The sequence below is a fragment of the Gopherus flavomarginatus genome, chromosome 21 (genome assembly GCF_025201925.1).
Source record: "Gopherus flavomarginatus isolate rGopFla2 chromosome 21, rGopFla2.mat.asm, whole genome shotgun sequence".
Lineage (NCBI taxonomy): Eukaryota > Metazoa > Chordata > Testudines > Testudinidae > Gopherus > Gopherus flavomarginatus.
This window is the reverse complement of record NC_066637.1, coordinates 11,138,279-11,155,072: the sequence shown is the minus strand read 5'-3', so window position 1 is coordinate 11,155,072 and position 16,794 is coordinate 11,138,279. Positions and strand designations below refer to the sequence as shown.

At 40.5% G+C, this 16,794-nt stretch overlaps 1 protein-coding gene and 1 long non-coding RNA gene across 9 annotated transcripts in view; one reads left to right on the top strand and one right to left on the bottom strand.

Moving 5' to 3' along the window:
• LOC127038866 (uncharacterized) overlaps positions 1–16,794 on the top strand; it is a 29,417-nt gene that overhangs the window by 6,409 nt on the left and 6,214 nt on the right. The window contains exons 3-4 of one of the 4 annotated variants that reach the window (XR_007770824.1): positions 120–211; positions 313–6,119. This is a non-coding gene — a long non-coding RNA (uncharacterized LOC127038866). Of the gene's footprint in view, positions 1–119; positions 6,120–16,794 lie in introns of those variants that run through there. The other 3 variants (XR_007770826.1, XR_007770823.1, XR_007770825.1) reach the window with 3 other exon arrangements.
• UBE4B (ubiquitination factor E4B) overlaps positions 6,207–16,794 on the bottom strand; it is a 62,807-nt gene continuing 52,219 nt past the window's right edge. For all 5 annotated transcript variants that reach the window (XM_050931935.1, XM_050931936.1, XM_050931937.1 and 2 more), the window contains 7 exons: positions 16,623–16,749; positions 15,369–15,513; positions 12,538–12,672; positions 11,621–11,812; positions 8,799–8,973; positions 8,018–8,164; positions 6,207–7,529 (listed from right to left, as the gene is read on the bottom strand). In XM_050931935.1, coding sequence (XP_050787892.1) covers positions 7,468–7,529; positions 8,018–8,164; positions 8,799–8,973; positions 11,621–11,812; positions 12,538–12,672; positions 15,369–15,513; positions 16,623–16,749 — 983 coding nt within the window. In that variant the 3' untranslated portion in view covers positions 6,207–7,467. The remainder of the gene's footprint in view (positions 7,530–8,017; positions 8,165–8,798; positions 8,974–11,620; positions 11,813–12,537; positions 12,673–15,368; positions 15,514–16,622; positions 16,750–16,794) is intronic.

Here is a 16,794-nt window from a genome sequence, read left to right as displayed (position 1 = left end):
TTGGCATTAACACATTTCCAAAATGCCCTTAAATATTAAAATTATGAAAAACTGCTCTTTTTGGTGTGTGTGACACAGCATAAATCATCAGCCTTCCTATTTGTGTTTTAAAAAATTAGATGAAAATTCAGCATGGAGAGAGAAAAATAAAAAGCTCTGACTACAGGTGAGAGAACAACATTTGTGTCCCATTCTGAGGATTTTGAGAGAGGTAAGTATTATTTCAGGGTTGGGGTTTTTTAATACCTTTTAGTATAACTCCTCCGTTTTTAAATATTTTTTCTCCTCTGATCTCTTCTTCCGCTATATCAGTCTCTGTCAGCAACAATAGCTTCCTGCAGAGAGACACCTGGTAAGAGGAGTCCAGTAACATGAGCCCTTTCAAAAGGTACTGGACTGATACCATATTTTGTTTGAGGGCTGTAGCTTGATTGTTTGGGACAGTAATTGACTGAAGAGTATGTTAGTTTCTGTATTGTTTTTAAAGAGATAATTTTTTCTGTCTTATGACTCCTATAATGACTGACATCAGGAATTTTTTTTTAATAGGTCTTCTATTCAGGGAGGCAAATAGAGGTTACCGATTGACTCTTTAAATTAAAGGATGTATTTTAACATATGGGATTACAAAATGTATACTAACTTTTAAGATAGTATCTACACTACAGTTAAACATTTGTCCCATAACCTTGCTACAACACATGCGTTGTGCAGTAGAGATGCAATACATCCAAAGCTTTAGCCTGATTATAGAACATCCCCACTACAAATTGCGATGGTTAACATATTTCTGTAATATCGAGTATATATGGTATGTGATAATTCCTGTTCAGAGGAACTTAACTTCTAAATTGATTCAGAACGGTGGGAGAGGGGGAGAAGAGGGAAGGAAGGAGGGATATGTAGAATAAGGCTGAGGTTGTTTGCATAGTACAGTTGCAGTAACCTAGTTCCTAAGGTTTGGTTTGTTCAGAATAACTTTTAAAATTGTTTAAAGGGATATCATTAGAGAATCAATTGAAAGATAGGTGGGGGGAAATGGATAGTGAGGAGGGAGGTTGCATGGCATACAGGATCAAGGTGGTGGTTCTACATATAGGTAGTAACATGAGAGAAGACATGGAGTTCTCCTTAAATCTCAGAATATTGATTTTGTTTTTTTGCTTTTGGAAGTGCTTAAATGTTAAAGTCTTTCTGCGTCCTTTGGCAACCTCTGCTAAATACAGGACACTGCCTGTATTTAGGCATTGTAACCTTGGCATCTAACTATTCTATTACATTAGAATCATCTTCATTTTGGCAGTCCGCCAACATCCCAAAATGACTAGCTGCTAAAATGTCATCATGGAGGATTAACCAAGTACCCCACACACAGCTGGATTGACACTGAAAGCAGAGCTGCTCATTTGCACACTTCTCCATGCACAAGTTGCCCATGCCCCGGGCAGGCAGTTTCTGTCTTAGGTAAGTGGAACCCTATTGGGTCACACTACCTTCACAGCATTGTCAAACATTAGTCTTTTAGTCCTTCACTTCTGTGAAGGGCTGGAGACCCTATATGCTGCTCTTCAAGATACTTCTGGCCAACTGAAGGGAAATGCTGCTCAATTCCAAATAATCCAGACCCTCCTATGCTGAGATGGCTGGTCACTACAATACAGACCTTTTGAATAGATGTGGATTTAAAGAGGAAAATGTAGTAAAGAAGCTTCCAGGGCTCCAAGACTAACTTGCAACCCCCTAAATTCCCTGTGATAAAAATTTACAGTCACATAATCTTGTTACAAGGAAAGAGGAAATGTTATGTAACAGTTGCATACATCTGCACTAGTTTAATACATACAAGTTCAGTTGAATGCTACCACAACATTAATTTGGTGTGCTCCCTAAAAAGTTAGATAGGTACGGGTTTGTTTTTATATTCCTGTGCTTAAATGAGTTGGGGAAACTATTTTTTAATATGAAACCCACAGGAGCAGAAGGGGCTCATCAGTCAATGGCTGAAGCAGTATTGCCTTTTGATGACAGGATGTCCTGAATCCTGCAGTAAAGAGTTAACAGTAGCAAGCCATCAACTGGATGTCACATCCTTAGCTAATTGTAAATGGGGAATCATCCTCCAATGGAGGTGTTGCTTGTGGGGACCCCCTTCATTAATCTGTTTTTGGTCCAATCCTGTTTAATACCTCTATTAACAACCTGGAAGAAAACTTACCATGCCTGATAAAACAGATGACAAACAGCAGAGGGGTAAATGACTGAGTTCTACAGAGCAATCTCTTGAAGATCATGCACTCTAATACAATTAAATGTAAGATTTATATATAGTAGAAACCAGAATGTAGGTCACCCAAGGTGGAGGACAGTATTTTGGAAAGAAGTGACTCTACAGGGCTTTGTGTTACGGGGATAACCGGTTGAACATGAGCTGACAGTATGATGCAACTGGCTAAGGGCGCAAAGGCAATAAACTTATTTGTATAAGTAGGGGAATACTGAGTAGAAGTAGGGAGATGTTACCACTACTGCATGTATCAGCACTGAGACAGTTACTGGAAGACTCCTGTACACTTCTCATGTCTGCTTTTGAAAGAAGTTTACTCCTGGGGCGATTCTGTGTGACTGTATTCGCACAGAAAACAGGCCCCAGCCTTACAGTGACAGAGCAGGGCTTGCAATCTAATTAGCTTAACAAAAAGAAGGTTAAAGAGGTGACTTGATCATGGTCTAAAGCTATGTCTACGCTACCACTTATGTCAGCAAAACTTGTCACTCGGGGTGAATATTTCACCCCTCTGAGCAACAGAAGTTACACTGGCATAAGTAAGTGCTAGTGTGCACAGAGCTATGTTGGTGGGAGAGCTGCTCTTGCTGACAGAACTTATGCTGCTCCCAGGGTTGGTTTTTTATGCTGCTAACTCTTTAATCTTCATTGAGTGTCTTCACCACATGTGGTACAGGTGCGCTGCTGTAGCACTAGGTGTAGACATGGCCTAGGTATCTACATGGGGGGAAAGATTGACAGTAAGATTTCTTTCATCTAGCAGACAAATGTCTAAGATTCAGGGATTGGATCTGCAACTAGGTAAGTTCATACTAGAAATCGGACATTTTTTATAGGAGAGTAATTAAACATTGGAACAACTTAGAAAGATAGGGTGGATTCTCCATCACATGATGTCTTTCTAAAAGATATGCTCTGGCTAATCCAGAAGTTATGGACTTAATACAGGAATCATTGGGTGATGGATTTGTCATGTAGGATGTCAGACAATTGTTATGGTCTCTTCTGGCCTTAATCTTATATTCTGGAGAATGAGAAGGCAGTAGCAAGACGATAGTGATGTATCGCACTGCTATATACTAGCCCAATCTGACCCTTTGACTATAGTAGCCTATATTACTATGAAGTCTTTATATAGTGTGGGAAAGTTTACAGGGTGTTCTAGAAATGCACTAAGATAGCTCTTTCCAGGAAGATGCTATATTCTGTCATACAAGAAACCTGACCCGGGAGGGGAGGGTAAGGAGAGATTATTGGAGAGGAGAATGGATGGCTATTTGGTGGAAATAGGCTAGTGGCTCTCAACCTTTCTAGACTGCTGTACCCCTTTCAAAAGTCTGATTTATCTTGCATACCCCCAAGTTATACCTCACTTAAAAAACTTGTTTACACAATCAGACATAAAAATACCCAAGTGTCATTGCACACAGTGAAAAATTGCTCATTTTCACCATATAACTATAAAATCAATTGGGGTGTAAATATTGTACTATTTCAGTGTACAGTATATAGAGCAGTATAAACAAGTCATTGTATGGAATTTTAGTTTGTTCTGCCTTCACTACTGCTTTTTATGTAGCCTGTTGTAAAACTAGGCAAATATCTAGATGAGTTGATGTAATTCCCGAAAGACCTCTGTGTACCCGCAGAGGTGTACTACTGTCAGGGGTTCTTTGCTGTGTATTCTCATCTAGATCTCTTCATTTTCAACCTTTGACATCACTTCTGTCCCTGTTTTTTCCATTTGTTGTCCTCAATATACAGGTGCAGCCTGGGTCCAATGGCTGCCCCCCTTTGAGGAGGCAGACCTAGACATGCTTGACCCATTACCCCCAAAAAGTACCAGGGTTTAGGTCAACTTAACTTCATCACATAAGGTGTGACATTTTTCACAGCCCTGAGCAATGTAGTTAAACCAATCTAATTTTGTAGAGTAGACCAGCCCTGACTTCATTCTAATGAGTCAAAATGGCAAATGAAATTTAACGTGGATAAATGTAAAGTAATGCAAATTGGAAAAAATACCCTAATTATACATACAATATGATGGGGCCTAATTTAGCTATACCTAATCAGGAAAGAGATCTTGGAGCCATCGTAGATAGTTCTCTGAAGACATCCATGCAGTGTGCAGCAGCAGCAGCCAAAACAAACATGATGTTAGGAATCATTAAAAGAATAGACAATAAGACAGAGAATCTCTTACTGCTCTGATATAAATCCATGGTACGCCCACATCTTGAATACTGTGTACAGATGTGATCTCATCTCAAAAAAAGATATACTGGCATTAGAATAGGTTCACAGAAGGGCAACTAAACCTAAAAATGATTAGGGGTTTGGAACGGGTCCCATATGAGGAGAGATTAAAGAAGCTAGGACTTTTCAGCTTAGAAAAGAGGATACTAAGGGGGGATATGATAGAGCTATATAAAATCATGAGTGGTGTGGAGAAAGTGAATAAGGAAAAGTTATTTGTTCCCATAATATAAGAACTAGGGCCCACCAAATGAAATTAACGGACAGCAGGTTCAAAACACATAAAAGGAAGTTCTTCACACAGCGGCTAGTCAACCTGTCGAACTCCTTGCCTGAGGAGGTTGGACTATAACAGGGGTTAAAAGAGAACTAGATAAATTCAGGGAGGTTAAGTCCATTAATGGCTATTAGCCAGGATGGGTAAGGAATGGTGTCCCTAGCCTCTGTTTGTCAGAGGGTGGAGATGGATGGCAGGAAAAAGATCACTTGATCATTACCTGTTAGGTTCACTCCCTCTGGGACACCTGGCATTGGTCACTGTTGGCAGACAGGATACTAGGCTGGATGGACCTTTGGTCTGACGCAGTATGGCCATTCTTATTCTGTAGATGCTTGGATGGGAAGAGGTGGAAGAAAATACATATCATAACAACTATTTATATAAACTAAAGAGTGAGATTTCTATTGTGCTTTCCCCATTGAAAAGGATGGTCAAATGATAACTCTTCTGCATAAGATTCCGCTATGGATCAGTCTTTCCTATTGAATACTGTCAGTGTTTAATTTGTAATTAAAGAGATGCCAGAGCTCAACCAATTGTTTTACATTCATAACTGATGCAGCAAGCTCAGAGGTGCCAGGGCTATGAACTGTCAAACAAGCACATTGCTGGAAGAGGCATATTCAGCAAACTAATGATGAATTCATAACTCTTGCAGGGCTTTTCTAATAGCTTTAAGCAATAAACCTTAGATAATTAGATGTCTTCCCTATTGTAAGTATTGAGATTTATTAGTGTTTCCACACACAAAATTAATTAGGCCTTATCTTTACAAAAATTGAATTTGGGAAAGGGACATTCCTTATTGAATATTAAGCAGTTATGGCAGAACCCAAAAGCCATGACCACATGTGATGGTAAGTGCTCCTTCAAGGGTAGCTTTTTTCGGTGGGTTTGTTTTGTTTTTAAAGCCCTCAGTGTCAAGTTATGGATTAATCAGCCAAGAAGTGATAGAAAAGACTTCAATCATTCACACACCCAAGGATTCTCCATCTCACTAGCAATGCAGCGAAATACTCCTACCTTCACATTTTTTCTCTTCTCATTTATCCCACCTCTCAAGTATCTACATTGTGGTTGACTGAATAGGCTGAACAAGCCTTTGTTCTGGAGCCTGTCCACCTCACTCCCTACTCAGCTATGGAATGGATGTGAAGTAGCATGAGGCTTTCCCAGCTGGGAAAAAGAGCATTAGCTTGAAGGTCCCACAAGAGGAAAATTTGCATTTACGTTTATGTAGCTTTTCATGTCTAATTGCTTTTCCTCTGGAACCCTAAATTGATTATCAGCAAGATTTCCAGCAGCACAATAGGCCATTCCCACCTAACCATTCCATCCTTTCCCCTCCTTCAACAAGTCACTGAAAGATGGGGAGACAGAAGGTTCCTTGCGAATGTGTATCACCATTTATTTTAGTTCAAGAGTCAGGAACTGAACAGAGGACACTGTCAGCGAAAAACAAAAAGAAACAACTTTTTCTTTTTACAGGCTTCATTTTAAAACACTGCGGTTTCAAATCCTTTTTAAAAAGGAAATTCAAGTATCTTAAGCAGGGGGCAGTAATACAAAAATTTTTTTTTGTTTTTTTGGTTTTTAGTTTTTTTTTAAAAATGTAATTCTACATTTCCTGCACCCTTTTTGCTTTGGTAAGGCCAAGCCATGGATACAAACTGGTACGCAACATAAAAATGACCCCCACCCCAAATTACAGGCTCCAAGAATAAAAGGATCCACTCTCCAGAGACAAACTGTAACGGCTCAGAACTGTCACTTAGCATACTATGTCTCTGGCTTTAAAAGAATTTATTTATTTCTTTATTTTAAGTCACTGAAGTCCTGGCATTCCCAAACACCTCCTTGGTAGCAGCTGTTTCAACATGTTCTCTCATAAGGCTTTTCAAAAATACCAGAGCATCAAGATTTTCTCTATTCAACACAAAGAAATGGGACATCTCAAAGAACAACTTAAAATCTGTGTGTCAAAAATTTTTTAAATTATTATTCTTGTGTGTCATCTAACACCAATTAAAAAACAAATATGCGAAAATGTATAATATAAAAATACGATCCCAAGATTAACACTTTGTTGCAGGCACAATTATCTCACAGAATATGTTCTCCTGGGGGCAAGGAAAGGACTATTTTCACTGGGGAGTTTTGTTTTTGTTTGCATTACCAAAAAAAAAACAGCAGTGCAGGTTGGGGGTTGGAGAGGGAAAAAAATGTTATTTTAGCAGCAAAGTGTCCAAGGTTCTAACCACAATCAAATTAATTAATATCTGGCCGTAAAAAATAAAGTTGAAAGGATGCTGCCCTGATCCATTCATTTTTTGCTAAAATAATTCAGCTGTAAAACCCCCAAATTGTGACATATGGAAGGACTTGGTTTTGTAACATTAGAAACTTCCTAATTTTGTCCTTCACGCTATTGACCATTGTTATCACTTAAATATATGTACAAGAATTAAGCTGCTTTTCTTCTCGTCAACATGCTTCTGGTCATTACTACAAGTCAGTGGTGGTGGTGGGCACCCTGAAAGTTAATTCCGTCTTCAGCTTCCAGTGGATTATATGCACCATCATCACTACATCAATCCATGCCCTGCTCTTCTCATTGGCCTTGGCGTGCACTGCAAGGGAGTTTTTAATGGTCAGTGTTCTGCTTGTCTCTCATCCAGGCTTGGATTTGCTCTTTCAGTTCTGGCACTTGGAATGAAGAGAGAAAAAAATTTAAATGGTTAATGTGAAATTTGTGAAGTTATAGAAACATTAAGCTGAGAAACCTCTATGGGACAAATAGTGCTGTCCTTTGGTTAGGACAGAGACTGAAGAGGGAACCCCAGAGCTCTCTTTTCTGCCCGGGGAATGAATTTGCCATGTGACTTCAGACAAATCACTTAATCTCTCTCTGCCTCACTTTATCTATCTATGAAGTGAATATAATATTTACCTACCATTATAAGATGCATTAGCCTAAATGGTGGGAACTCTGGACTCATTCATGTAAAGAAGGGGGGAATACAAAGGCTGACCGCAAAGAATAAAACAGAACTTTTCTGAGAGACTCAGGGCCAAAGCTGAGAGTGGGGAGGGCAGAACAGGACTGCTGTTATATCCAGGCTATGACACTGCCCTTCAGAGGCCTGAGATATACCCAAGGGTACAAGCCTCCATCAATACAAAGGCAGAGCTACCTGGTTCTAGCATATTTTCTGTCAGTGTCTGCCGATTGAAGGGGTCAGTGGAGGAGTTCAGCAGGTGTCGTAAGATGATTGATCTGTCCATGATCGTTCCAGATGGCAGCCTCACAGGGTCAGTCATAAGAGTGTCCATGAGTGGATCTGAAGAGGCAGATGAAGCTTATATAAATAAATTAAATAAAACAGAAGACAAAGTAAGTGCTTTCCTGATGCCTCACAGCACAGAAGTGATCTGGAGAATCTGTATCATCGAGGACCAGATACATTATTGAAGTGACACAGGGTAACCCAAAGGGAGGAAAAGCAGCTCTCTTAGGTGTCTCCTGCCAACTGATCCAGAATTGGTGTGAAGGTACCATCAGATTAGATCTCATACAGGTGGGCAACTGCTGGTGGAAATGGGGAATTGCTGGGATGAAGGCTGCCCTAGAATGCAGAGCTGGCCATTCACTTAAAGTTAGGAAGGAGAATGAAGAGTGAAGTGTGACCATTTCACTATGCTCTCAGAGATCTTGTACTGTTTTATGACCTGTGTCTGCAAAGCTGGTCTAAGCACATGGCTAGGTATGAATAATGCAGTCCCTGAACAACTTTGCTCTTTTCACGCAAACCTGAACTGTTTCACTGAATTGGTGGAAGATTCAGGACTACAGAGAACAGTAGGCTGTTTCCATTAGAAATCACATCTAAATCATACATACCTTATACGTACTTTAAGCAACTGCACCCTCCCCCCCCCCGCCAAAAGTTAATATTTAAAAAAAAATCAACCTGCCTCTGAATTCATCTGGAGCATCACTATAATCGATTTCTGCACGGGCATTCTTGGCAACAATTTCCTCCACTTTCTCTGCCAGCAGTTTGAATTTTTCTATTGCTATTGTGGACTTGATTCCAGCCTTCCTCATCTTTGAAATAACCTCCTCAAATAGCTCTTTGCTGTAGGACCTCTGCAAGCAAGCCACATAAAGAGAAAATGTGAACTAGTGACAACTTAGCTCAGTTATAGCATCTTTCATCTAAGGATCTTAAAACACTTTGTTAAAATAAACTAATGTGAGGTAGGCAAGAGATACATAGCAATCACTTCACTGAGCACTGAAATGTAGCCACCTCTGGGATGCAGTCCAGCTGCTGCACCACGGTTTATCTATGTAGGATAGGAAATGAAGAGTACTAGATCCAATTGGAGTTGTAGAGGAGTTTATGGAGGCTGAACTTAATTGTCAGAGTTGGTGTTTACTCAGAACACCTGGGTTACCACCCTTACTTTTGTGACACGTACTATGAACACAAGTGGTATATTTTATATTTCATTTAAAAGGATGGCAGCTTCAGCTACACAGGCTCCACTACCACCTCTTTCAGAGGGAAGAGTGTCATCTATTGAATCACCACCACTATCCCCCAATCATTTCTTTTAGGTATTCTTCTATTAACTGATTCATCCCAACCTTGATTTGCTTGTGAGATGATCATGGCATAAGGTGATGCAGTAAGGAGGAATACCAGTGTGCCCAAATCTCCCATCCTGCCTTGCAACAGTGGGATAACTGATTAGAACAGAGCCCTCTTTTTCCACAAGGCACAATATCAACACAGATGAATTCGCACATGTTGGTGGAAACATCACCTATAGTTTGGCTTTTCTGAATTATCATCTGCTATAATTATTGCCAAGGATAGTTACATGCCATGCAAGTGTTGGGATGTGGAAATCAGTATGACACTGGGGAAATCTAGAAAACAAGGATGAAAGCACAGAGTATCTAGCCCACCCACTAGCAGGATACTGGTAATCACGTGCATTGGGGAAAAAAAAAAAAAGATTTACCAGCTAAAAATGGGCATGCAGTTGCTATAGGAGATAGGCTGATGTATTGTTTATCTGTGACGAAGTGGAAGACAATTCTGGGAAGGGACAGAAGAGGTATGATCCTTAACAGCAAAAAAATCCTGCTGCAAAGATGAGCAAGAAGTCTCAGTGAGGGAGTTGGTACCTGCTGGGAGCCTGCCAGTTCGATGCACCACGCATCACACTGCAGGAACAGCAGCACACTGCTTCTAGAACTGCGCAGCTACACCTGCCACAGGCAGAACGCATACTTCACAGCTTCAACTGACTTAGGCATCAGTTTAATAAAAACTTAAGAATAAAGCTATGTACAAGGACTTTTGCAAACTACTTATTTTCTGGAGACTATAAAGCCACCTAGATGTATCTTCAGAGTGCTGGGCTTTGAAATAAGCCTTTAAAAGTTTATTTTCATAGTTTCAAAAGCCCTCTTTTAATAAACACCTATTAAATTACACAGTATGAGACTGAGCTAAGCAATAAACACGATTTAACATACAGGGTTTGACAAGTTTCTGTTTGCTTTGGGAATTTTAAAGTGTTCTAAACACAGTGGTAATTCTCTACTCTGTATTACAGATCTCACTGAAACATTGTATTCAATGCTCAGGACACAGTGTGCCCACCCAAACTCCATGCCAGCCTGGAGGAGAGAACATAACTATGGCACTGTGCCTGGGGGCTGGCAAAGCTCTTCAAATTTCTTCTACGTGCTAGGATTTGCAAATCAGATATCCATCAAAATGCTTTAGAACATCTCTGCCACACACAGGCAACATTTTAGAATGTACTTTTTACCCAATCGCTATTACAGCATCATGGATTTTCTTTGATTATCCTTCCTGTCATTGCCAAGACACTAGGTCACCCCCCCCCCCATTTTTTTTTTTAAATGAGAAGTCGCTTTGTGTTATCCAACATTAACTGATTTGTACTAGGGACAACTCAATGGGGACAAACTAAAATAAAGCACATTGGTGTGGGAACTGGAATAGTGTTAAAGGGACACTGTCAGTTTAAAAAAGTTAGGTAGCTAACAAAGGGCATCTTTTTACCTACATTATTGACACCATGTGAGATCATCAGAATGGAAAAATCCAATTTACTTTTCTCTATTTATGCTGTTTTTTTCCTGTATTTCTCAGCCTAGCTGAGGGAGGGGGATGGACTAAGGTTACAGATGAGCCATAGTTTACCTATATGATCGATCACACACACAAAGGACAGTATTTTATATAGAAGTGTCACTCTAATGATTATTGCTAGAGGAATGAGCCTAGGTTTGTGAGAAGAGGCCCTTAGATCACAATCCCAGTTCTGCCAGAGACAATCTGTGTGGCCTCAGGCATGATCATAATCACTCTTGTGCCTTGGTTTCCCCTCTAAAGTGATCACAATACTACTATTTCTACCTCACAGGGGAAGCTAAGCAGGTAACGGTTAATATTTGTAAAATGATCTGCATATATAAAGTGCTACATATAGTCTATGAATGACTACATATTTTTTATACAGCACTATAGGTTTGCAAAGCACTTTATAAACATACCTGTCTCAGAGGAGAAGAGAGTGCCCAAGCAGAGATTAATCATGGAAAGTAAACTGAAAAGATGCATCTGAAAGAGGTTGGTTGGCAACACACACAGATAGTGGGCAAGCTCTTCCAGGAGTGATTCTGCAAAGCTCTGCCAGTTTTGTCTGCCCACACCACCACCATACCCACCTCCCTTTCTGGAGCTCACCTGGTCATCAGCAATTGCTTTAGCAAAGCGAGCACAATCTAACTGCAGGTAAATATCAGTCAGTTGGTCCAACAGCTTCTTTGGTTCAAACCCATATTTTTCAGGGTTTTCAACTTTCAGGTCACGGCACTTGGGGCCACACAACTGCTGAAGGTTAAAGTTCAGCATAGCAGCCAATCGTGGTCCAAGTTCCTAGAAGGCCAAAACAAAGTACAAATGAAAACGAGGCGGCACTGGGGAAGGGACACCACCTTAAGGGCCACATGCATTTGGCTCAGGAATTAGACACTGATTTCTCTTCAAGAAGACTGCCACTGATTTCATAAGTTTCACACGGTGAGCCTTTCCTCACTCCTATCTCCAAGCAGTTACGCTTATATCCAAACTCAAGTATTCATCATATGAAGTAGAAAACAATGCAACTTATACTGAATATCTGCCCAAAAACACATATTTAAAAAAGTTTAAGTAATATAATTCCAGGAGGTGTTTCTTCTGTCGGTGACAAGATGAAAACATGACATACCTAGGTCCCTCTTCAGATTCCAACAATCACGGTCACTTTTCTCAGGCTGGAAGGACACAAACAGTCTCCACAAACAGATCCTAGAATGCCCTTCTTACCATCCAATGTTGGCATCATTGCAACATGCTTGTTATAATCCAGACACACAGGGAAACTGTGACATGTCTAAAAGCACTATTAACATCTCAGGGACTAAGGAAAGGCATTTTATAGCACCAAATCATTGTTACCTATAATACATATGCTTAGAATTAGATTTCAGTGCACTGTGGATAACATTACAGCTTATCTCCAGGATTTTATCCAGTAAAAAAGAGCCAACCTGCATATTAAAGAAGCTGAAAACCAGGCAGGCAATGAGGAACACTAGAGTAGAACAGTTTATACTTACAGGTCTGAGGAAAGGCTTCTGAACCTGCTTGGTAAGGATATGGAACATATCAACAGTTTCTGTTGCCAGGGCAAGATACGAGCGAGACACACGCTCATCCTGAGCAAGCTGAGACTGCCGAGCCTGTTGCTGGTCCTAGAAAATAAACATGCCACAATTACAAGTCCTTATAACTCCCTACTCAATAGCTAAACAGACACGATCTAACATCCTTTTGGCAGGGAGCAGAGTTACAGACTGTGGTTGAAGTTGTACTAAGATGCTGCTCTTTTATTCAAGGTACAGCTCCCCTTCAGTAGCATATCCTAGACAAGTCTGGTGTGGTGTGGTGGAAGGGTATAAAAGTGCATAATAGCAAGGCTGTAAAGTGCTGTATCACTCCAAAAAATGATTGTACAAATGATACCGTGGTAGGGTCCCAAGTGAGTGTGTCTCACTGATTCCATATCCAATTTGCTCAACATACAATTGAAACAGTAGGTTGGGTTTCTCCCTCATCCCAAATACCAGCACTGCAGAGTCAATGTTGGAGCGGAGAGTCAAGTTGGGTTCTTTTTGGCTTGTTCATTAACACAGGTAATAAAGCTTCTAAAATTGGAACAATTCTATAGATGTGTCAGTTCACTCCTTTACCTAGTAATGGCTCTGCCATTCTAACAGGAGTAAACGGTCATAAAGGCTTCAGAAGAACAAACCTGATTCTGACTGAACACATGAAGCAGAAGCTGTGAAGGTGATTTTTTAGAGTGTCACTGTTGACCCAGAAGTGCACTTTGAATCTTTTTTTCTTAATTACTTCTATGGGAAAGAGGTAAGGGCTCTCAGAGATCCACGCATCTTTCAAAAGTAAATCAGAGAGAGTCATGTGGATGAGTTATTGCACAACTTTCAGCTCTGCACAATTAGCAGCAAGCTCCTACAGGACTGTCAGGTGTCAAGGTCATGCTGTTTGTCATCTGAAAGGTAAAGTTTCTCTAGATTTGAAACATGACTCATGACCTATATGTCACAACCTATTAATGATCTCCGAATCTTCTATTAAAACTAGACAAAAGTGTTGGAGAATACAATACAGAGAACCATTCTGCGCTAGCTGGAGGATGGACTGGCGGTCATAAACTGAACTGTTCCAACTCTAATTCCATACAGGTTGTATGGAAGAATGTTATTTACAATCATACACCCAGTCAGTAGGACTCCAATTATCAACATGGAATATAGATGTTCCTTGTACAGGGAGTTCCACTAGGTGACAGCAACAAATGTGAGAACGATACTAAATAAGTGACATCCAGAAGGAAAGTTAGGTTTAAAGTGAGGAACAGTAAGGGTTGAACTTTGAGACCTTCATCAGCCAGGGGGCTATTCCCACTCCTGCCAAGGGTTGGATCAGCCTCTGCTGATCCAAAACCCTGAGAAAGTTCTAAATGTTAATTCCCTACAGGGTGCTGTATTGGAGCCACTTCTAGCTTGAAACAAAGACAAACTGTTTTTAATCAATACAAATGTTATAAAAATAGCACAAGAGATGACCAAGAAATGGTGTTCATTTCCAGACCCTCAGCTTTTACATTATCCTTGTAATATTTACATACTAAAGCAGCACTCTTTACAGTCCCTTTGCATAGCATTATTCGTATTTTACAGATATTGCTGCAATATGAAAAGAAGACAGTGTTGCTGACTACAGCCAAATGCAGTTGTCAGTTTAATAAATCTTCTATCGGGATTACATCCTGCACTTGTCAATGGACTGGACTCTAATCTAAAAGGTCATTTTGATCTCTAACTCTTAACACACTACAGTAATTCGTATTCTTCCCCCTGTGACAAACATCACAGACATCAACATGTCTGCAGCTAGATAATCCATTACAACTACAAAGTGAAACTTAAATTTTCTCCTTCACACATACACATGCAGCCACCTAAGCACCGAATATTACAACCATGCACAGTATTTCCATAGCTGTATTGTAAGTGAATCCCAGGACAACTGCATACAGTCATTTACTATCCCGGTATATTTTAAGTTTATCCAAGACTATTTAAGAAGAGAATAATCCAGCTGCCTACTTTACATTGCTCTTTAATGCTCTATTTTTTGCCACCACTGTTTGCATTGTAAGGATTATCCACTTCCAAGATTTGCACACATGTGCTCAATCTGAGCCAGCTGTCCACATTCTTGTTGTATGAAAGTTTTAGGATAGCTAATGCTTATCTGTATCAAAAGGAGGAAGTAACGCTGTAGGGAAAATACAGACTTTAGAATGTTCTCATCTGAAAAGAACTCTCCAAAATGGATCTTCCCTTTCCATCTATGTTTTTTATTTTAGATTTGTGAAATCAGTAACCTCAGTATAACAATATCTGACATCGGTGGGTGAATGCATACAATTATTGTATAACGACACTGAATCCTGGAATTTATTCTCTTCCTTTCCATCCCAAAGCCTGCTTCGAGCTCAGTACGTTAGGAGAAAAAAAGGTCTTTACTGGGACAGTTTTCTGAAGTGAACTCAGCTGGTGGGCATCTTCCAGAACTTCCTTTGAAAAAGGATTATAAGCCTCAGTTTCTCCGTTTAGCATTCTAAATACACAATTTCTTAAAAGACTCATATACCCTCCCCTCCCCCCCAGTGCCAGCCCTGACATAGCTCTGCAGCCTGGATTCTCTTTCAGGAAGCAGTTTCCAAAGTGACCCTGCCTATGGTAGCAGCAAGCAATGCTACCTCTAGGGGCTGCTCTGCTACCCTTAGCCAAAGAAATCTTACCATAAGAAAGGAAGGGGCACTGTGGGGAAAAAAACAAACAAACACCATGCTCACCCTAGGCAGCAGGTCCCACTGTTCTTTGTTCTTCATCTCCTCTTGAACTTCATGGATCCGTTTTAGGGACTCCAGACTTTCATCCAGCAAGAAAGTTGTATCATTTATCAGCATGTTGATATAGCGAACAAACTGCTTCCCAGAGCTGGAAAACATTGGAACGCATTTATTGCTGCACAGTACAACAGGAGCATTGCTCTCAATCTGGAGCACTACCAACATTCCTTCTTCATACCACGGTTTGAATAATTAATTCCCCCACTCCACAGGCCAGGTGAATCAGAGTCCAGAGGCACCCTACATTCCTCTGTTTTTAGAATGGCTATAATGGAAAGGTCTAATCATGTAAGCTGGGACTGATCAAAAGAGGTATCCTCCCCTTCCTGATAGTAATAGCCAAGTAAGAGCAAAAGAGAGCCCAAACAAGAGTAAAACAGGAAGAGGGAAAATCCTTTTTCAATGGATAAAGCAGTTCTTGTTGGCCAGTGACAGAAAAATTGTCAGTTATCTAAGAACTCACATGAGAGGCCCAAATAAACTCCATCAGGGGGACTAAAAAGATGAAATGGATAAGCCCTGTCTCTGCACATTTGGAGTATAACACAATGACAGACATTAACAACTGTAGGGGGAGGGATAGCTCTGTGGTTTGAGCATGGGCCTGCTAAACCCAGGGTTGAGAGTTCAATCCTTGAGGGGGCCATTTAACAATTTGGGGACTGGTTCTGCTTTGAGCAGGGGGTTGGACTAGATACCTCCTGAGGTCCCTTCCAACCCTGATATTCTATAATTTAACTGGAAACAAAAAAATATCCTCAGAAAAAAAACACACAGTGGTTCTCAACTGGGATCACCAGTGTGAGCTCAGGAAAAACTCACAAGAAGCACAAGGTAGCAACTAACAAAGACTAAAGGAAGTGCATTTTCCACGGTATTTGTGGCATAACATGACCAAGGAATGGGGAGTGCGCAGATGTGCCCTCCAACACAACAGAGAAGCAAGCAGTATGCACAGCAGCATAGGGAGGCACATTGGAAAATCAACACTTGGGGGAGTTTTCTTCTTGCAGCTCTGGGTCGTGTACATTTTTTTCATGTTCTGAAGCTAAATATCTTTGAGTAGTCTGGCTCTTCAGCTACATATCTTAGTTGGAGGGATCAGCCTCAGATCCTTACTCCAGTGGTCTCCACACTACAGAAATCCAAGGCGAGTGTCTGAGCAGTTATCTCTGGCATTTACAACATTTTACTCACTTGAACTCTTCCATGAAGGTGCCATGATGTGCTATGTTCTGCCAAAGGCTTTTGAAAATGGTGCTGATATGGTAGCGGATTGTAAATTTGTCATAGAACTCGCTGGTGGCTCCAGTGTGCTCAACATCTGAGAAGAAAATAGAAGACCCCAGTAGTAAAACTAGAACCCCAT